We start from the raw sequence: 21,616 nt of genomic DNA, 5'->3' as shown, positions 1-21,616 counted from the left end.
AGGGGGTTCAGTGTGGTTGTGATCAGATTCCCCAGACGGTCTGGCTGGAACCTCACTGCATGTCTGTGGCATCAAGTGGAGGAGCTTAGACTTCTTGGTTTCCAAGCCCTTATCTTGCAAACTCAGAGGACGAACTCTCCCCACATGGGTTTTTCTTTTAGTTTAGATGGTGATCTTTTTTTTTTTTTTTTTTAACAAACTGCCCAGGGATCTGATGTCTCTGCTGGGAAGTAGGAAAGCGATCACACTAACGCTGACTCCAGGCCTCGGGCGGCAGCCCTGGGCAATTCTAGTATCTCACACAGGAGGCCGGGGGCTGCCCGCCTTCTGTGGAGCACTGGCAGTGTTCCCCCCGGTGGGTCAGACTCTCTTCTGTCTGCATGTCAGGCCCTGCAATTTCCCCCCAGTCAGTGACACCCAAAGAGAAGAGACCCCACCACCCTGGTGGCACCTCGGGGAGGGGACCCCCATCCCAAAGTCCAGTAGTCCAGCATTTCAGCCTGCAACCCAGATGGGGCCATGTGTGTGACCGGGTGTCTTGCCGGGGGTGGGGGGGGAGTCTAAGTGCCAGCTCCCTATGGAGGCCTGACCTGGAGCGGGGCTCTGTGTTCTGCCCCATCTCCTCCTCCCCTGGGTGCATTTCCTCTCCGGAGGCTTGATATCACTCAGTGAACCCTGACCTCCACCTACCACCCCCCACCATGCATGTCACATGGGCCTGCAGACATCCGGGTGTCCTTGTTAACAAAGACAGTCTTGAGGAAACACAGACTCCACTTGCTGGACAAGTGGAGTCTGTGTTTTGAACCTGAGCTCTGGCCCAGCCGGGACACCGGTACAGACGTAGAGAACAAACATGTGGACGCCAAGGGGGAAGGAGCGGTGGGATGGGTTGGGAGATTGAGACGGACATATATACACTATTGATAGTACGTATGAAATAGCTAACTATTGAGGACCGACATGGAGCACAGGGAACTCTGCGCAGTGCAGCCTAAATGGGAAGGAAATCCATAAAAAGGCGTTATGTGTACACGTAGAGCTGATTCACTTTGCCATACAGAAGAAACTGACACAGCATTATCAAGCAACTGTACTCTAATGAAAATTAATGTTACAAATGCGTCCAACAATCCAAAGCAGAAGAAGGGACAGAAAGCAGGATACAGCAGAAGGAAGCAGACAACCAATTCGTATTGGACTTTGACATGTCTGGAGTGTTGTTTGTAATCTCCATGGTAACCACTAGAATATGAAAACCTGTATAATGAGATAATAGAATGAAATAATAAAAGTAATCTATAATACACATCATTAATTGTAAACATGATAAATGTTCTAATTAATACAAAGTTTGCCAGATGGGATAAACACAGCCCAGTGATACGCCGTTGACAAGAGACACATCTAAAATATAAGGAAGAGGGGAATATTTTTTCACTTCAATGCAACTAGGTTAAAAATCAATAACAAAAAGATAAGTGTATTTGATGGGTAATTAAGCAGTATTTTTTTCTAAAGAACTATATGGGACAAAGAAGAAATCATTATAAAAATTCGAAAATATTTTTAAATTTAATTATTCTTAAACACTACATATCAAAATGTTTGGGATGCAGCCAAAGCCATGGCTGAAGAAAAATTTATGGCCTTAAATGAATCTATTGCTGTTGCTGCAGTTTAGTCCCTCAGCCGTGTCCAACTCTTTGGGACCCCATGGACTGTAGCCCTCCAGGCTCCTCTGTCCATGGGATTCTCCAGCAAGAATACTGGAGTGGGTTGCCACTTCCTCCTCCAGGGGATCTTCCTGACTCAGGGATTGAACCCCCATCTCCTAGTTGGCAGGCAGATTCTTTACCACTGAGATACCTGGGAAGCCCAAATGAGTTTATTAGACAAAAATAAATGCTAAAAATTAAAGCACTAAGAGTCTATCTCAACAAGTTTGAAAACGAACAGGAAAATAAAGCCAAAGAAAGTTTCATTTATAATAAAGATAGAAGTCAAGAAAAAGACTTAGAAAAATAAGCACACAAAACAGGATTGAGAAAGCCAAAGACTGGTTCTTTGAGAAGACAAATATTACAACCCCAGTTTAAAGAAAAAGGGAAGTAACAAAATCAACGTCAGGATGTATAAAGGGGATTTTTGCTAAAAGTCCCACCAATCATCAAAAAGGTAATAAGCAATTACACCAATACATTTGAAAATGCAGGTGAAATGGACCAAGTCCTGGAGCCAGGCCATGGGCCTTGCAGTCTTTACTAAAGCCTGAGACCACGATGTGCCCATGAGGGTCACTAGTCTGCGGCTACACTCCAGACCCAAGTGCTTTAGAGAGGTCAGTCTTCATACCAAATCCAGCTGGCAGGAGGGATGCAGTCTGACAGGGTCCTGGGAGTCTAAAAGGCCAGAGGAGCATCCTCACTCCTGAGTGGTCAAAAGGGGGCTCTGGAGCGTGGTCCCTCCCCATGCCCCCCCGGCCACACCAGCTTCTGCCTCAGTTTACCTGGCCAGGCCAGCCGCCTTGGCTGAGCCACTGGGAAGGCCTGCCTGGGAGGCACCCACTGGCTTTGGTCCCTTCAGCTGTTTGAGGGCTCTGCGCACCTCCAGACTGTGCGCTGACCGCACAGCCCCCGCCAGGGCCCCTCGTTGGGCTTCAGAAGGCTCCAGGGACTGGCTATTGGCCCCCAAGCAAGGCTGGCTAGCAGAGTGAAGGCGCTGCAGAGTGTTTCCCCAGGGGGCACATGCAGGGCAGCGGCTGCTCCCTGTTGTGAAAAGACAAACCTCAAAGCAGTCCCAGCTCCAGGGGACAGTAAGCGATCAGGATGGAACAAGGGACCACTCGCCTGGGGCTATTGGGAGCTGACCGTCAAGGAAGGGTGGGTGGCTGATTGCGCTGCCAGGGACCTGCTGATGAAAGAGACTATTTTTGACTCTGCTTTATTTTCCCCTAAGTAGAGCATCCAGCCTACCTTGGCTGCAGTTGGTCTGCCTGCACAGCCCTGTGCTTTTATTTTCATCTCTCTAAGAGTCAGGGATATTTGCTCTTTCCCAAATGCTCATTCTATGCAGTTTTCTTTTCTCCCCCAAATCACATAATGCAGCACCATATTGAGCACCTCCTATTTGCAAGTCATCTCCGAATATCTGGCTTGGTGTATCGCCTTGCCCCTGAGCACCTCCTCCATCAACAGAGGGCGGTTTTTTCAGTAATCTGGGGAATCTGTATAATGGGTATAGTTGGCACAGACTGGAATAGGATGTCACGTGTTGAGGATCCAGATCCTTCCACCTTGATCCTCAGCATAAGGATTTCCTATTTTGGCTAAGATAACTGCTGTGGCTCCAGCCATTGCATATGCATTCAGCTGGCTAGCAGAGAGAAGGTGGGGAAGGTGTATTTCTTACTTTTCAGGACATTTCTAGGTAGTTGTGGACCCCAATCCTGCTTCTATCCCAGGGGCCGCCACAGGTGCAAGGAACATAAGAATAGTTTTTCTTCTGGGTAGGCTTGCATTGCAGACAAAATTTGGGTGTAATACTAAGAGAAGGAGAAAACTGATACCGGAGGATAAATCTTGTCACAGCATCCCAAGCAGTTTTACTTTTGCGTGCACAGGGTCTCACCCACAGCGCCTCAGTGCAAAGCGTCATCTCCCATCCTCCTGGACGTGGGGCTTGAGACAGCTCAGGGGTCGACACCCACCACGATGAGCCCACACCTTTCCTGAAACTCTGCTCGCTTTTCCACCTCTGGGTCTGACCCGCAGGTCCCGCCCCTCTGTCCTCAGCCTATCTCTCACCCACCCACGTTTCATCCTGAAATGGCCTTGTTCCCACTGACCTGTGGATTCTGTCCCTCTGAGTAGCCAAGAATCTTTCAGACATCCTTAGTCACAGCATAACATCCCATCATGTGTTCTCAGTCCAAGTGTTACTGACAAGAAAGAGCTACAGCTGGAATTATTTACTCTTTCAAACCCTTTTAAAACAGAGTCAAGGTTATCTCCAGGGTGGCTGTCGTCCTCCTTTGCATCCTGGTGTGTTTCCTGGAGTGACATGGACACAGAAGGAGTCGCAGCCTCCCTGTGGGTGGCGGGGCTCCGGAGTGCGTCCTACCCCAAGTACCAGCCACCCCGAAATCCATTTCTTCTTTATCTCAAGACACTCTCATACGGCACTTCTTAGAAACCATAGAAATTATGACTCCTCGGCCCAGGCAGCCTTGGTTTTGCCAGAGAAGTTAAGGAAAGGAAAAGCAGTAACAAGTGTGGGCTGAGAGCCTCTGGGGGCCTGTGCACCCATGGCCTGTGTGATTTGGTGGCAGGGAACTACCCGAACATGTGTCCTCCCAAGGGAGACCTCCACCGGGAGATGCGAGGGCAGCTGGGCCTGGACGCTGTAGGAGGGACGTGCCGTGTGCTACTCACCCACGTGCACGTCTGTGTGCCCACGTTCTAGCCCGCAGCCTCACCTGAATTTCAGCCAAAGTGGATGCCTTAGAAAATTGATCCTCGTTGATGAAGAGGCACGTTGTGGTGTGACAGCTGCTTGCCCACCAGTCCTTCGCTTCCTCCCACAACTGTTTGTAGCTCGTTGGCCTGTTTGTAGCCAAGGAGGTGGTTCCTGAGCTTGGAAGGTCTCCCAACTCCAGGCAGGCAGCCTTGTATGCTTCTTAGACAAACTGGCTGATCGTCAGAGGCCAGAGGTCCAGGGCGCCTACTGGCCAGTGCTGGGCCAGTGGTGAGAGCTGTGCTGGGTGGGGGTGTGGAGCTGGGGTCCCCGCAGCTGTGGGAGGCCAGAGAAGCTTTGCCAGGAGGTTGGTGTGGGCTCATGGGAAGGAAATGTTCTTGTACCTTCATACCAGGTGTATGCGTGCATGCTAAGTCACTTTAGCCGTGTCAGACTCTGGGACCCCATCAACTGTAGCCCGCCAGGCTCCTCTGTCCATGGGATTTTCCAGGCCAGAATATCGGAGTGGGTTGCCATGCCCTCCTCCAGGGGATCTTCCCAAACCAGGGATCGAGCCTGTGTCTGTTACGTCTCCTGCATTGCCAGGCGGGTTCCTTACCATTAGCGCCATCTGGGAAGCCTCATACCAAGTAGTACCTGTGATTAAATAACACAACTTGGAGTAAACATCATTGTCTCAGCAGTTACTACAAGACTTTACCCTGCCTGAGACCTGCATGTGGGAGGGTGGAAGTTTCCTTAAGCTCATCAGGATTTGGGATACAGACCGGGCTCCTGGGCCTGTGGGCCAGCTACTGCCTGTGAGAGAGACACGCTGGCAGAGCTGAGAGCTGCCAAGACAGAGGATGAGGGCAGGCAGTCTGGGCTGATTGCCGGCTGCAGGGAGGGGCCGGGGAAGCCCCCTCTGTTGGGACAGGGGCGGACAGAGGTTAGGTTTGGAGAAGAGGTCTGCCCAAGGGGGACTTGGTGGTGAGACGACACTCTTTATGATGGGGAAACCGAATGCTTAGAAGAGAGCTGATGACAGGATCAAGATATCTGGGCTACAGTGATGCTTTAGAGAGCATCACCTGTTGACTGTGCATCGGGGACCTTGTATCCCAGTGGTTACAGACAAGGGCTGTGGAATCCAGCAGGAGTGCGTTCAAGTACTCAAGTCAACGGTCAATAATTAGAGACCCTTTTCCAGGCATAGTGCTAGGGGCTTGGGCATCCACCAGAGGGTGGAAGAGCACCTGTGGGCCTTTAGCAAGTTAACTGATTTCTTCAACCGCCTTGATGTAGATTTGAGGTACCAATGATACCTGCAGAGACTTGCCCTCAGCAAAAGGTCATCATCAGATTCAGTGAGATGATGCATGGACAGCATTTCCGTTATACCAACTGGAAAATATCCCACTTTAATGTGATCTATTCTCCTTATTCATGTGATCTACTCTCCTTATTCAATACTCCACCAATACTGAAAAAAAAAAAAAGCAACCAAAACACTCTCTTTCAAGTTCTTTATAACCTCAAGGTAGTAATTAAGTCATGAACTGGCCTCCTTTCCTCCAGGACAAAGAATCCAGTGCTTTTCTTCTTCCCTCATTGACTCCATTTCCTGACCCTTTTAATCACAGTGTAAACTGAATTTGTTTCAATGTATCTATAACCATTTCCAAATACGATGTCCCCAGATGGGCGCACGGACTAACAGAAGTGCAACCAGCACAGAAGGGAGAGGAGGTGGTCCCAGCCCTCCTTCCCCGTGGAGCCGGGCCCCTCACGTCTCTCCTCTCTGTGCCTCTGGGTTGAGATGGAGCCCACTGTGACATCAGGGTACACCTGCAAGGCCGTCACTCACGGGGCAGAATCATCCGGTCATCCTGCCTTCCCTCTTCTGTGCAGACACACCTAGGATAGAACCGAGTCTACTGAGGATGTTTGCATGCAATGCTGGTTGGATTTCGAATCACTCCTGAGGGCCCCTGATGGCTCAGACAGTAAAGAATCTGCCTGCAATCAAGGAGACCTGGATTCGATCCCTGGGTTAGGAAGGTCCTCTGAAGAAGAGAATGGCTATCCACTCCAGTATTCTTGCCTGGAGGGTCCCATGGACAGAGGAGCCTGGTGGGCTACAATCTGTGGGGTCGCAAAGAGTCAGACAAGACTAAACAACTAACACTTTCACCTGGAGGGCAGTGTGGAACTTTGATGCAGTAATTCCTCTTCTGGAGTTTTTATTTTTAATTTAAGGCTGCAAATAGCATCATACTATATTTTATACAAATGAAAGGAAAACAATACTAAGTTAGGTAGTCGTTATTTTTATTCATTTATTTATTTCTGCCCATGCCATGTGGCTGTGGGATCTCAGCTTCCCATCCAGGGATTGAACCCAGGTCATGGTAGTGAAACCACCAAGTCCTAACCACTGGCCCAGGAGGGAACACCTATCTTGTAGGATTTTTAGAGAAAAAATCATAGGTGTGGGCAAACGTGTGTTCAGGGCTAATCCTTGAAGCACATTTCCAGTAACAAAATTGGAAATTGGCCAGATAATCAGTATAAAGAAGACTGGTTAAATAACAACTGTATTTTCATCTGATAGAATCCTACAGTCATTAAAGAGTATGTACATGGTCATAGACCAGGCCCTGCCTGACGACATGTGTTGGCCATACGTGAAGTGACACAAGAGCACATTAAAAATTCATGGTGTCAGGCAGAATGCAGGCGAAGCTCTCAGCACCGTGCTGGCTCTGTAAGTGTTGGCAACCATCACCGTTAGCAATATGAGCCAGGCCTCAGACAAGCGTTCATGAATAATGGAGGAAAATAGAGCGGGACTGGACCAGCCCGCTCCATGTCCTGTGATCAGGGACCCCTCCCCTCCCCTCGCTAGACTTGGTTTACCTGTTTGGGAAATAATATCTGACTTTTATTAGGTTAGAGGGTACTTGCTTATGCAGACGCTCAGCAGGATTTTCATGCAGAATAATAAAGACAGCTCCCCTTGCGAGTCCGTAGGGACACGGCTCTATACCCATGATCTCATGGGCAGCTTCTCACAGAGGACATTTGGGCTTAGAGAAGTGAAGTGCCTCACTCGAGGTGGGAGCCCCAGGATGCAGACACGTGTCCCCAACTGCATCACCAGCCCTCCACCTTCGTACAGGACCCCTGGCCCAGGTGGTGTTTCCAGCAACCAGCTCAAGGTCCTGACATACACCACCATGGTCTAAAGAGAGAGCTGAGGATGGGGTCGGGTGGTGGACCTGGGCTGTGGCCCGAGATGGGGTGGCAGCCGGCAAACCTCGGGGCTCGGTTCTGACCCAGGCCCCAGTGTCCACACCTGCAAAGGGGTGAGGCGGGAGGATGGCCCTGCAGGCAAGGTCTGCACTGCTGCCGTGTACAGCAGCTGGATCACACGGGGCGGGAAGCTGGGGGCTGGCTTGTGCTCTGGGGGTGTGGGGTGTGTGTCTGAGCTCCATGAGTTGTGATCAGTCTCCTTGGGACTGACCCATAGGAAATGGTTCTCAGTAAAGCCGACCCCATGCCCCTGACACCCACTGCTCTAGGAAGCTTTCCAGGTGACACTTCTCCTCTTCCATCCTGGGACCCAGGGCATCTCAAACCCTGACTGAGTCCTTAATCACACAGACCTACAGGAGCCAGTCTTTATTGTAGTTGTCTCCATGGCAACCCACTCCAGTGTTCTTGCCTGGGGAATCCCAGGGATGGGGGAGCCCCGTCGGCTGCTGTCTATGGGGTCGCACAGAGTCGGACACGACTGAAGTGACTTAGCAGCAGCAGTAGCTCCATGACAGAAGCAGTGCATACCTAGACATGTGCTGCGCCCTGCAGCAGCTAGCAGCAATAAATGGCTTTTAAAATCTAAATCAAATTGACATGAAATGAAATGAAAAAAAAAAATCAGTTCCGCAGTCTCACTAGCCACATTTCGAATCTCAGTTGCCACACAAGGCTGCAAGTTCCTGTATCGAATAATAGAACACACACAACCTTCCCATCATCATAGAAAGTTCCCTCAGACAGCCCTGCTCCAGAGTTTTCTATCAAAATAGATATACATAGAAATAAACACAAGTAGAGCTGGTGGTTATTTTATTTTACTTTTCTTAAGTAACCATTGACACAGCTTTTAATAGTAACTGTTTAGATTTGATAGTTCCATACAAAATATTTACCAAACTCATACAATCCAAAATACGTGCCACTGACATTAAACATTGTCATTAAGAATAACTCACTAATGACTGAATTGTATGCTTTTAAAAGTATATAAAAAACAGATTTGGAAAAACTGAGTATGTGTGGAAGGCTTCAACTTTGTCCTATCCCATTTTATTTCATACTTCATGCAGAAAAATCAAGCTTGATTTTATATATCCTCAACTGTTTTTCAAACTGTTTCAAAACCTAAAATGAGAATACATAGGTTACAGTCCTTCCTAACGCACAAACACACATTCCACTGAATATATTTTTACTGGTTGTTGCTTGCTGTGGTGTGCTCACTTGCTCAGTTGAGTCCGATTCTTTGTGTCTCTATGGACTGTAGCCCGTCAGGATCCTCTGTCCATGGGATTATCCCGGGAAAAATACTGGAGTGGGTTGCCATTTCCTCCTCCAGGGGATCTTCCCGACCCAGTGACTATTTCCTACATCTCTTGCGTTGCAGGCAGATTATTTACCCCTGAGCCACCAGGAAGCCCAATGTTGGTTGAGGCAAAGATTATTATTCTTGGGTCTCAAGTTCTGTGAGGCAGCTGATTGCTATCCTGAAATGAACTGCCAAATCCATCATTTTCAGTGAAATCTCTTATCCAATATATAGACCATCTTCTTAGAAAGCCTGTAAACTTCGCAGACTGGAAAATGGCCAGTCTGCGCATTTCTCCCTCAGGAGAACTAAGAAAGCAGCTGTCCCAGTTTTTTAAAAAAATCCCGTTTTTATTGGCTAGCTTATTTTGAAGGTTTCTTCAGTTTACCTGTATTTCTGCAATTTCCAATTTGCAAATCCTTCTACTGAGCTTGCCAGCCCTGCTGTGACAAAGCATCAGATTGCCCAGTTGTTTTGACCTCACCTCTGGGGCATGCAAACATCATATAACCTGTGTTGAAAATGCAATGACTTCTGAAATGCAATGTTGCTTATTAAGCCAGTAAATCATCAGACAATTTGAGCTCAGAAGTGTGTTGAACTCCCAGACGTGCAGAGCAGAGCACCGGGGGCCACAGAAGAAGGAGGCTTGTAGGACTGGCTCTGAATCTGCCGGTGCAAACAGCACCCCCCACCCCCACTTTAAGGCTAGTTTTCAAATACTACCTTCAAGGGATGAAAAATGAGTGAGTCAGAACATGTATTAGCAGCAGCACTAATAAAAACACTAGGGCAAAATAACACCCAAGTAGGTCTGTGCAAAGCGCTGTATGCTAGATCCTTCCAGTGTCCCATCTCCTGCAGCGCTGCGTGGGGGGTCCTTGGGTCATGCTCGTTTCATAAAACCAGGACATGGAGGTTCGGGGAGGTTAAGCAATACATCCCAAAGCCAGTAATTGGAAGTGACGTGAACCTAGGTGGCGTGTGTTCAGAGCCCGTGTTCCCAATCATTTTATTCAGGAAGACTACATAACCATTGATTGACATCTTTCCCTCTTACAATCATAAACCTATTTTTACTCCAATAGAAATGACATCTATGATCAACGTTGCTGACTCAAGCCCTGTCACTCTGGCAGGTCTGCAGGTAGAGGCGGGCGCCCTGAGTGGTAGGTTTTCTTTCCCAAACCTCTGCAACCCAGGGGGGCTTCCTGGAGGAAATCAGTAGGCGCCTGCTGGTAACTAGAGGAGAAACCTAGTCTGAGAGATGGAAGAAACCATCTTCACACAAACAGAAAGGCTGGGTACAGTGAAATAAGCTTTCCTGAAGCTTATTTCTGTACTGTGTGAGGAGATTCCTCAGCGTTTGTCACTTGTTCCAGAACGAAAGCAATTACCTAATGAGGAGTGGCAGTTTCTTTTCTTTTTTCTTTTTAAACTTAACCAAAGGAGTATAGTTCCTTTGGTCTTCCCAAGTGTTTCACTGATAAAGAATCCACCTGCAAAGCAGGAGACCCAGGTTCAATCCCTGGGTCGGGAAGACCCCCCTGGAGAAGGAAATGGCAACCCACTCCAGTATTCGTGCCTGGAGAATCCCATGGACAGAGGAGCCTGGCAGGCTACAGTCCATGGGGTCACAGAGTCAGACGTGACTGAAGCAACTTGTCATGCATGCACCAAGCATGCGTGGTGCCTGTTTCCAAGGCTGTTTGCTGGGGGCTGCAGGGGGAGGGATGGGTGGGGGAGGACATCCAGAGGGAGGGAGGCCCCTGGGTTCCTAGCGTAGCACCCGGACTGCAAGACTAGAGCTTTCAGTTAACTCTAGTCACCTGCATCAGGTGGGGGCGGGGAGGTGGGCTTGTTAAAGGTCCGACTGCAGGGTCTCATGGCCCAAGTGTCTGAGTCAGCAGGTCTGGAGTGAGGCCTGAGACTGCACTCTTAACAAGTTTCCAGGAGACGCTGAGGCTGCTGGTTGGGGTCTTTGCTTGAAAGCCCACAGCTACATGGCCAGCAGACGCAGAGGGTAATTAATCACTCTGCCCCAGGAAGTTCCACATTTAGTGGGACACTGGAGCCCAGTTTTGATGACTCGAAGAGGCTGCAGAGAAATGGTAGATGATGTGGGGGAAAGGATCAGGAAAATGATCAAAAGGGTATAAAATAAAATCAACCAGGAAAAATGATTTAATTCTTTGGGATAAGATCATTTGAAGAAGAGAATACTGTTTAATCAATATTTTCAATATAAAAATGTTGACTGTGACGAAGGCGTTCTCTGCGTCTCCAGGGCTGGGCCATGGTAAACAGAATTACAGCATCATAAGGCAGCTTGTGATTAGGAATACTAAAACACACCAAGCTTTGAGGGAAAAGTGTGGGACTTCAGTTTCCAAAGCTACCTTGACTTAGATGGCTTCGATTCCATATAGAAAATTCCACTCTGTAAATTTCCTTCCAGCTGTTAGACTCTATAGTACCCAAGAATAAATTTGTTCCTGTTTCAAAAGGATTCTGCAAGGAGTAAGGATGTAGTTGGAACAAACCAATTTTCCCTTAGGTTTTTTCCCTTCAGTTTCCCAAGTCAGTAACCTTGACTTCTGTTACCTTTCAGAGGATGCTGTTAAGATGTTCTTTTTCCTTTTAAAATACACTCCATGTAGTTGTCTGTTCAGACAGTCAATTACCAGGGACTCTGTGCCTAGTGTTTTCATTTCTGCTCCAAATTTACTTTCAATGGAAAGTTTGTTCACTGGTGCTTTGATGCTATTATTTGAACTTTTTTTTTTTTTTTTTTTACGTCAGACAGGTAATGTGCCGATGTCGTAACAAGGTTTGGAAGGAGGCACATGTCACGCAGCAGCGTGAACACCCAATCATCATGCTCATGAACTACAAAAGGATCTATTATTTGAACTTTAATGAGTAAAAAATTCCTAGGTTTCTTCTGTAAATATTTAATACAATGGAGATATTTAAGTTATATATTAAATTCCACTTCAACTTTGTACTTTAACATACTTCTGTTGGATTAAAAAAAAATGTTCTTACCTCCTTGGACAGAAATGCACAAGTAGCACAGTGGATATAAGAACAATTGTCACTATTAACATTAATACCATTTTTGATACAAAAGATTACAGATAAATGTCAAAAATCACGGTGAGATATTTTTCAATTTCTCCGATTTATCTCGGCTGGAAAAAGGACACCTTAGGATGAGTTTGGTTGAATTTTAGAACCCAGAGAACAAAAGTTTTCATCTCAGTTATTTCCAAATGAAATCATGCAAGCACCCATAGTCCCCTAAACACAAATCACATGCATCATGGGAAAAGCTGTCCTTGAATAAATGGCAGTGAAAACCTTGGTCGCTGCTGTATATAATCATATATATATATATATATATGTGTGTCTGTATATATGTGTACACACATATATGTACACACACACATTGCATTGTTATATAAGGATTGTGAAAGAATTACCTTAAGGTAATGATAATCTGAATTTTAAAAAGTGAGAATATTAGCATGGAAAAAATACTTATAGATCTTTACTAGGAACTGAGAAATTCTAGAAAAAGTTCAAAGTTCATATGCATTAAACACTGACTACTTAATTATTAACTTCTGACAATATTATTTAAAAATATGTATTTATATTTAATATATTTATATTTTGTTATATACATTTCTATAAAGTATATATATTAAAGTATGTATGTTTCAAAGCATTCATTCTTATCAGAAGTTTATAGACTTTCTGAAAGGATGCTAGAGATGGACAGTTATCCTTGTGACTCAAAGCATTGACTGCAGGCCGCCAGCATCACCATAGTATCACCTGGGAACTTGCTGGAAACTGGGTGATGACCCAGACCTATTGAAGGAGAAGTTGCATTTTAACAAGTCTCAGGTAATTTGTATGTCTTTCAAACATTTAAATTTCAGAGATCCCTAGTCAAAATTGCAAGCGTGCTAATTCGCTTCAGTAGTGTCCAACTCTTTGTGACCCTATGGGTCATAGCCCTCCAGGCTCCTCTGTCCATGGGATTCTCCAGGCAAGAATACTGGAGTGGGTTGCCATGCCCTCCTCCAAGGCACCCCCCTTACTCAGGGATTGAACCCACGTCTCTTATGTCCCCTGCCTTGGTAGGCGGCTTCTTTACCACTAGCGCCACCCTAGTCAAAATTATCAGGATTTTCTCTGCATTGTCTGCCAGAGGACAGTATATCTGTCTGCTAATTCAAACTATGTTTTTACTTTCTTGATGTATATAAACTAAATTTGATGATTCTAAAAGTTCTAATCAGATTTTAAGATTCCAATCAGATAGCAAAACCATCTGATAATCATCCCATTCTTCAAAAGGGACAAGAAGGCCATCTGTTCCTTTATTACACTGGGTTTGATCAAAGTGGAAACATAAATGTTCAATACAATACCATCATAGCCACTTAATATGTATTTTAAATTTGAAATGGTAAGTCGTCCTAATAAATGATCTATATGGTATCAAGAAATAAAATCAATCACTATTTTAATAATGAATAGAGTAATTCTCTAAAAACAAAAAGTTTACTAAGGCACCAAAATATTTTTATTGGCACTGAAAGTTATGCCCAACTCTGCAGAATTCTCCAGGCCAGAATACTGGAGTGGGTAGCCTTTCTCTTCTCCAGGGGATCTTCCCAACTCAGGGATTGAAACCAGGTCGGCCCATATTGCAGGCAGATTCTTTACTCACTGAGCCACAGGGGAAGCCTAAGAATACTGGAGTGGGTAGCCTATCCCTTCTCCAGCAGATCTTCCCAACCCAGGGATTGAACAAGGGTCTCCTGTATTGCAGGCAGATTCTTTACCAACTGAGCTATGAGGGACATTTTCTCTTTTAAATGTGTTTAAATCCCGCTTTAAATTTTGTAGGACTCCAAGATCAATCCTGCCTGCTAAGTCAGCAGAGGAATTTTCCCTTCGTGAATCCTGTTCCATTTAGGTTTCTGGAAAAGGTGCTCTCCCCATCACCCCACCCCCTGCCTCCAGGTACCAAGAGGGAAGACGCTCCCCCCCCTGCCCCCGCCACATAAACATCCAGAAATCTTCACAATTGAAAATAAACCGTAAGAACATGTTAGTTGATTGAAAAAAAAAAAATCTCAGCTGAAATCAGGTGTTTAAAAAACAGGAGGCAAAAGCAGCCACTTAACTAGTATTTAGAAGACCATTACATACTGATGTAAGGGTATAATAGGAGGATTTAAATAGTAAATGAAGGGGAAATCTTTGAATAATAAGAGTACCCTCATCTCTTTGCATTAAAACTTTGCACTGTGCCTCTGGGCAAGGGGTAGGACTGGGGGCAGGGGGGACCTTGGCCCTAATGGGGCCCTAAATGGGAAAAAAGCTCCGGGAAGAAGAGACCTAAAGAAAAACAGGCCTCTTTCACCTAGGTAGGACTAAATTGATAGTCCATCCCATGTAATTTTAAAAGGGAAGCTTTATGTCTTAACTATAGAACTAAAACTTTAGTGACAGTAACATAGGTGGCTTCCCTGGTGGCGCAGACAGTAAAGAATCCAGCTGCAATGCAGGAGACCCAGGTTCGATCCCTGGGACAGGAAGATCCCCTGAGGAAGGGCATGACAACTCACTCCAGTGTTCTTGCCTGGAGAATCCCCATGGACAGAGCAGCCTGGCAGGCTACAGTCCATGGGGTTGCAAAGAGTTAGACACAACTGAGCAACTAAACGGTAACACTTGTTGTAAATCATTTCCCTCGTATTCAGGGCAGCATCAGGGCGGCCCCGTGCAGAAGGGAGACAGGCACGGACTCTGGAAAACCTGGGTTCAGATCCCAGCTTTACCCTTGAAGCTCTGTGGCCTTGGACAAATTTCTTCACCTCTCTGAGCCTCTATTTTCTTAACTGTAAATGTGTGTTTTTGTGAAGATAGCAGAGCAGGTAAAGCACCCAGCATGAGACCCGACACATTTTAATGTGGTGAGAAAAAGTACTTATTATGATCATTATAGTTACTCTTAGAGATATGAAAATGGCAAACACTATTTCTACAAAAACACCATTTTTTGCTTTCAAACCTCTTTATGGATATTTCCCAGCCCACGTCGAAACCAACTTACCTCAGTCACTTCTCCCATGGAGATGCGATTAACTTTCAAGTGACGAAAATCAGACTAATCACATTCAACCTGCCAACTCTGTCACGTGTTGACGAATTTTTAAAGGCTAAGATGGGTCATCCAGTGATGTGTATTGAAAATCCTTTCCCATTCCTGCAATGTCTCCACCCCTCTCCTCTACATGGACTCAGGCAGGATTGATCCACACCTGGGCTGCATTAGAAGGGGCCCTGGAGAGATGGTATCAGCCCTGCAGGCTGCCAGAAGGGCCTCAGGCCACTGTGAACATAAGGTTTGGGACAGACCAAAGAGGTTAATTTACTACAAATGATTCCCCAGGGACCCTGAAATACAGGTCTTCCACCGTCTGAATGGGCTACATGGATGGGCTGTCCAGAAATTCTCCCACAGGCTGTACAGCCACGGCTATAAACACAATGCAACTGGAGGCAAGGTTTTCTGTGTCCAAAGAATCCTCTGTGCTAACAGAAGACAGTCAAACACAGCAGTTTTACGATATATTTAAAATGAATCTTTCTGTGTCATTTCCTGGACTAAATCCTGGCTCTCTGAAAACAGGCAATATAGTTTTTATTGAATTTAAGTTGTTTTTTGGTGAAAAGAAAAGGAATTCAAATTCAACTTTTCATAAACATCCACATGGTCATTCTGCTTGTAAACGTACAGAATATAGCCGATATACATCACAATCAGATATGTATGTTATTTATTCACAAGCTTAACTGGTAAAATAGAAGACCACCTGTTTCAAATGCACTGACACCACAGACAGTGTATGAATCAGAAATACTTGGTCTACAGTATTTCATTCTATTTGGTTCAACCATTAATACATTCTTAGATAGGAAAAGTGATGCTTTTTATATTTTGTGATAGCTTCACATCGATTCATTTTTTTCAGAGTATACTAAAATCAATTTAATCTAATTTGAACATGTTTCTGATTTTTTTCTTTTGTTTCCTGAACACATACTGTAGCTTAGGAAACTACTGTGTTATACCTAATCAGTCCTACTTTGTACGTAAATCACAACACATTTCATATTTCATTTTAGAAGGTCATATTGAAAAACTGTATTAAAGAGTGACTCATCTGGTTCTGGATTTACATGGCAACATTTGAAACTAGTGGTCTAGCTGACACAGGCAGCCATGCAGAAAGAGTTAACAACAGTCATAGAAATGCCAAAATAACTCTTGTCAACAGCAACTGCTGAAAGTAAAGAAAGAATGAATAAAAATGAGTTTATGGTTTCAGTGTTGGTAACTCACAACTGAGTTCACACGAATAAAATCAGTTCGTGTTAAGAAAATCCATGACATAATCACATAGACTATTGGCTTCAGAGTGATTGTATTCTGTTAGATCCATGCAGCATTAAAAAAAATCTACCTTGACATTTTAAAAAAGAAGGTCTGGAAAAAGTACTTTCTCCAATTTCCTCAATAATTCAGTTTTATTTTAAAGTCCAGGTAAAAACTCTGGGACCAGTTTACCTTTCATAATTTCATGGCCATGTTACACCCCTTCCTTTCCCCTGACAATATCAATCCTCCAAACAACAAAAAAGCATAAGCCCCGCCTTCAAATAAAATACTTAAAAAAAAAAAAAAACCCCATCCCAAACAAAACAAAATAATATTGAGCAAAGAACTCAATTGCTTTTAAAAAGGTGAAAACACTGGTGACATTATTTTCACTTCAAGCACTTAACTCATCTAAGTGAATGCTTCAAAGTGCTCCTGTGGCTCGGGAGAGACTCCAGCAGAAAGGATGGAAGGAGTGCATCTCAACGGTCTGGCCAGGCAGTGGGAGTGCTTGGTAAATTCCCGCAGGCTCCTCCTAGGTGGAGAGCCTGCTACACGTCGCTGGGTGACCGCGCTCTCTGGGACAGGCCAGGCGGGACGCAGCCGCAGCACACGAGGCAGAGGGCCTTCTGGATCTCCTGGTTTCTGAATGCATATATGACGGGGTTGATGATGGAGTTGTAGGTGGCGGGCAGGAGGGTGGCATAGGTGTAGATGGAGGGGTAGGTGTAATCAGCGATCAAGGAGTAGAGGGTGAAAGGCATCCAGCAAGCAGCGAAGGTCCCCAGGATGATGGCCAGGGTGGAGACCCCCTTCCGGGTGGTCACGTAGTGCGAGGTGGCCAGGAAGTGGTGCTGCAGGGCGATCTGATGGGCGTGTCGCATGACAATCTTACAGATCTGGATGTAGAGCTGCAGCATGAGTGCGAAGGTGAAGAGGAAGGAGACGGACAGGATGGCGGCGTTGTTCTTGGTGAGGGGCCTGACCACGCTGCAAGTGGACTCGTCCCGCAGGCAGTTCCAGCCCAGGACCGGCAGCAGGCCCAGGCAGATGGAGGTCCCCCAGAGCATGAAGAGCATGACGTAGGTAAACGTGACCGTCCTCTCTGAGTGGTAGGTCAGGGCGTAATACAAGGAGAGGTAGCGGTCAACCGTGATGGCCAGCAAGCTGCAGACGGAGGCAGAGAAAGAGGCCACGATGAGTCCGATGGTGATCAGCTTGGTGGCCTCTGACTGAAGCAGGTAGGCAAACACGAAATTGACGATGAGTCCGATGCCAGCCAGCAGGTCTGCAAGCGCCAGGCTGCCTATCAGCAGAAACATGGGTGCCCGCAGGCTGGGGTTGTGGAAGATGATAAGGACCACGATGGCATTTTCGCAGGAGATGAGGGTTCCCGAGGTACATAAGACAATGTCCCAGGGGTTAACCACCAGGTCCGGCTCCGGCTGCAGGACAGGGACCTGGGAGGAGACCTCGGCGGAGATGTTCCCGGAGGCACTGGCATCTACAAACTCCAGAGGCAGCCCGCTTACATTGACCTTCGGGTCTTCATTCATTTTAACCCCTGTCCTCTTCAACGAAAAGACAGGCTGTTTAGTGCTGAGATATGGCAGGGCGACAATCCCACATCACGCAAAAACCACACCAACAGAGAACCAGCCCTACTCAGACACTGCCCCCAAATGCCACAAGCTTTCCAAATCACAATCTCGTAAGAAACACGACAAAAGCCAAAGTCTCCGTGGCTTAAAACCCACAACAGCAACAAAAATGCCGTTTTGGCGCTGGGGGACACCCGGGATGGGACTTGCACACAGGCGCGCGAGCGGGGCAGGCACACGCGGGACCGCAGCGGTCTGTTTGCTCAAGTGCTGGGGACACACGTGAAAATGTGTCTCACGTGCCACCAACGAGCGGCCGCCTGGCACCGGGGCTGCCGTGGGGCGGGGGGTACCGAGCCGCGGCGACAGCTCTCCAGCCGGGCCGGGCTGCCATCCTCGCTGGAACGTTCAAAACTCCCACCCGCCAGGCGCCCGGCGCGCGCACACTCACACCCCAGCCAGAACAAAGGGGGTCCCGGCCGCTCCCCCCCCCCACCCCGCCCCGCCGCCCCGTGCGCACCGGGCAGTCGCCGCAGAGCCACGAAAGGGGGGTTCACGCGATGGAGGTGTGGACACGGACGGACAGACGGATGCCCAGGCACCGCGGCGGACGCGAGGGGACGCGAGGGGACCCACAGGGCGCGGGTACATCGCGGGGGTCACCTTGGCGCGCCCAGGCCGGGGTGGGGGGGGCTCCTCCGCTGCTCCCGAAGCGCTACCCGGGTCGCATGTCGGCGCCGGACCCGCGGGGCAAGGGGCGGCGGCCGCGCGCGGGGCCTGACCGGGAGGGCGGGGGCGCGCTCCGCGCCAGGTGAGCGGCGGCGGCAGGTGAGCGGCGGGCTCGGCTCGCGCGCCCGGCTCTGCCCGCCCGGCCGCTCGCTCTCCCCGCCCGCGCGCGCCGCCGCCCCCGCGCGCGCAGCCGCCGGAGCCCCGGGAGGCCGGCGCGCGCCCCACGGGTCGGGGCTGCGCTGGGCGCGCGGGCGGGGAGAGCCCCCCACCGCCGGGTGCGAGCGAGAGGAGCCGGACGCCGGGAACTGCAGCGTCACGGTGGCCGCCGCCGCCCCGCATCCCACCCGGGCTCGCACGGTGCAAGGGCGGGACAGCGCCGCCCCGGAGCCCCGTGACCCATTTCTTGCCCGAGGTCCCCCTGGGGCGTCCCGGTCTCCAGGGCCCGCTTCTCCACGCCTTTCCCTAAACTGCTACCTTCACGCTCAAAAGAACTGCCTAGGGTGGTACTCAGGATGGTCAGGTGGGGCGGGGGTGAGCAGGTTTAGGGAAACAGGGTCTTTGATCCAGCCAGCTGTTTTCGGAATTGCAGTTGACCACACTGCAGTCCTGATCCCCAAGGGACCCCCCTTCCTTAGATGCGTCCTGGACCTAGCTTTCTTTTTTTTTTTTTTTAATCACTATTCCCTGGGAATATTTGCTTCACTGGATATAGGGTGCTGCTACGTGAATCATCATTATTATCATCAAATTGCACTTATTAAGTGTTCCCCGAGCTGTGTTTTCCAATGGAAATCATTTACAGACTTCCTGCAGAAGCAGATGCCGGCCAAAACCCAATTCATTGATGCACTGAAGTGGCAGTGTTAGTTTATCTTTTCATTTGAACACATTCAACAGTTTCTAAGATTGAGAACCTGATGGCTGTCTGCTTTTATGAGACTGTCTCCTCTGGATGCAAAATGCAGAGGACCTGGGAGATCCTAATTTTAAAGATGTTCTCTCTTTCAAGATGGGAGAAGGAAAAGGCATGATACTCTGGTCATTCCCCATCAGCAGTGAAGGTTTTCCCAGCTACCTTTCTCCACCCTGAGGCGGGGGGAATAGTTTCTGTGTGAATAAAGGGGGTCTGCAGGGCATAGGACCCTAGAACTAAATTCGTTCCTGCAGACGCATCCTCCTCCTGCCACCCCATCTCCCCTCTGAACTCACTGTCATTCCTCACTCCTGCCCTTCAGGCTCACCCACCAGGATTCCCCCTCCTTCCCCCCGCTCCCCTCTCCTGTCAATCAGCCCCTGCCTCTGCAAGAATCACCCCGGCTCTCTCTGCACCCCAGGTCTCAACTGCAAACCAGTGGTTCTGGGGTGGAGCCCAGATTCTGCATTGGCAGTCCTCTTTCCCAGTGATCCGGATGCTGCTGGCCCACGGACCAAGAAGCAAGGTACTATGGCATTTTAAGAATAGCTTGTACCTCATGGAGAAGCACGCTGAGGGCTGGGCATGCAAATCCAGTAAGCCGTGGTCTCTGCTCACAGGCAGGTACAGTCTGGTGGTGACGGACACATAAAAAGCAGAAGTAATACCAGGCAGCAAATGTGGTATTGTAGGGATATGCATCTTCCTCTCAACTGTTAGGCGGTGAATCAAAGCGTTTTTAGAATAAGGCGAGGAAAGACAGTCATTTAAACATACAGATAGCTGTTTCAGTATGACACAGTTCAAACCACCTGCCAATATTTTAGGAGCCTCGCTTCAGCAGAACAGTTTAGGGAGAGTGAGTGACAGCACCAGCCAGCCACTGTTCTCATCAATAACAGAGTCAGGCCCTGACCTACAGGGCTTACAGCCGTGGGATTTCACGCCCTCTTTAATGTGTTTAGGAAATAAGAAAAAAGAATGGAGGCTTGAAGGACTTGCCTGGCGGTCCAGTGGTTAAGACTCCACGCTTCCAACCCAGCGGATGTGGGTTCGGTCCCTGGGGGGTGGGGAACTAGGACCCAGGATGCCATGTGGTGCAGCAAAAAAAAGTAAAAGATAAACATTTTTTTAAATAAATTAAAAAAAATAAAGAATGAAAGATTGAGAAGAGAAAGGGTAATAGATGGATGGCAGAGATGTGCAGGTTTATGCAGTTTTGAGACCTGGAAAGCGTTAAAGGAAGAAACTGAGAAAACTCATGTGGGGCTTGGATACAGCTCAATGGTGAAACCTGGGCGCCAGGGGCCAGGGCAGCTCCTCCAATGGCCAAGGTCAGCCGTGCATTCATCGTCCTGCTGTTACTCCTTCCCCTTGAAAGGCTGCTTGTAACAGAAAGAAGAATTTAAACATGACTCCAGATTTCTGTGTTTATCGGTGTATTTGTCAGGACTTCTGTTGCCAGGGGGCAGACATGCAATTCAGGCCATCTTGATTTAAAATGGATGCTGCTGTCTGGCACTGCTGGGGAAGGTCCTGAAGAGACTCAGGGTGGAGGAGAAGCTCCAGGAACAGGATCCGTCCTGTGTGCCGAGGCCCTTTGTCAGCCCGTCTCTGCCAGCATCGAACTGTCCTTTCCTAGACAAGCATCTCCCACGCAGCCATGGACGTGGCCTCAGGCAGCCACGGGCTGGCACACTCAGACCGTCTTCCCAGCTGGCAAGAGAAATTGCCACACAGAACTCTGGGCCGGGCTTCAGTTACGCACAAGGCTATGTTCTCGGTTCGCCTCACCCCCGTTACGGGACACTGGAGCAGAC

The 21,616-nt window shown here is 48.0% G+C and overlaps 1 protein-coding gene and 1 non-coding gene across 4 annotated transcripts; both read right to left on the bottom strand.

The window, feature by feature from the left end:
* Positions 1–11,881: 11,881 nt before the first annotated feature.
* Positions 11,882–11,986, bottom strand: LOC122447697. The gene has a single exon (XR_006271354.1). It is a non-coding gene; the product is annotated as a small nucleolar RNA U13 (small nucleolar RNA).
* Positions 11,987–15,732: 3,746 nt separating this feature from the next.
* Positions 15,733–19,034, bottom strand: GPR12 (G protein-coupled receptor 12). 3 transcript variants are annotated; one of them, XM_043477972.1, is made up of 2 exons: positions 18,818–19,034; positions 15,733–18,124 (listed from the first exon to the last, which is right to left on the bottom strand). In XM_043477972.1, exon 2 carries the CDS (start codon positions 18,107–18,109, stop codon positions 17,105–17,107), a length of 1,005 nt encoding a protein of 334 aa, XP_043333907.1. In that variant the 5' UTR covers positions 18,110–18,124; positions 18,818–19,034; the 3' UTR covers positions 15,733–17,104. The 3 variants fall into 3 exon arrangements, with proteins under 3 accessions (XP_043333907.1, XP_043333906.1, XP_043333908.1); XM_043477971.1 differs by having other exon boundaries at positions 15,733–18,122; positions 18,675–19,013; XM_043477973.1 differs by having other exon boundaries at positions 15,733–18,117; positions 18,818–19,013.
* Positions 19,035–21,616: the final 2,582 nt, after the last annotated feature.

Source organism: Cervus canadensis, chromosome 9 (genome assembly GCF_019320065.1).
Source record: "Cervus canadensis isolate Bull #8, Minnesota chromosome 9, ASM1932006v1, whole genome shotgun sequence".
NCBI lineage: Eukaryota > Metazoa > Chordata > Mammalia > Artiodactyla > Cervidae > Cervus > Cervus canadensis.
Note: the sequence above shows the minus strand (reverse complement) of the source record. Positions and strands in the feature narration are given on the sequence as shown.

Bases quoted from the DNA above. Each gene is read 5' to 3' on its own strand.
- GPR12 (XM_043477971.1), bottom strand. From the start codon at position 18,805: ATGTACCCGCGCCCTGTGGGTCCCCTCGCGTCCCCTCGCGTCCGCCGC. The intron at 18,123-18,674 runs GTGCGCACGGGG...TTCGTTGAAGAG, and splicing joins GGCTCTGCGGCGACTGCCCG to GACAGGGGTTAAAATGAATG.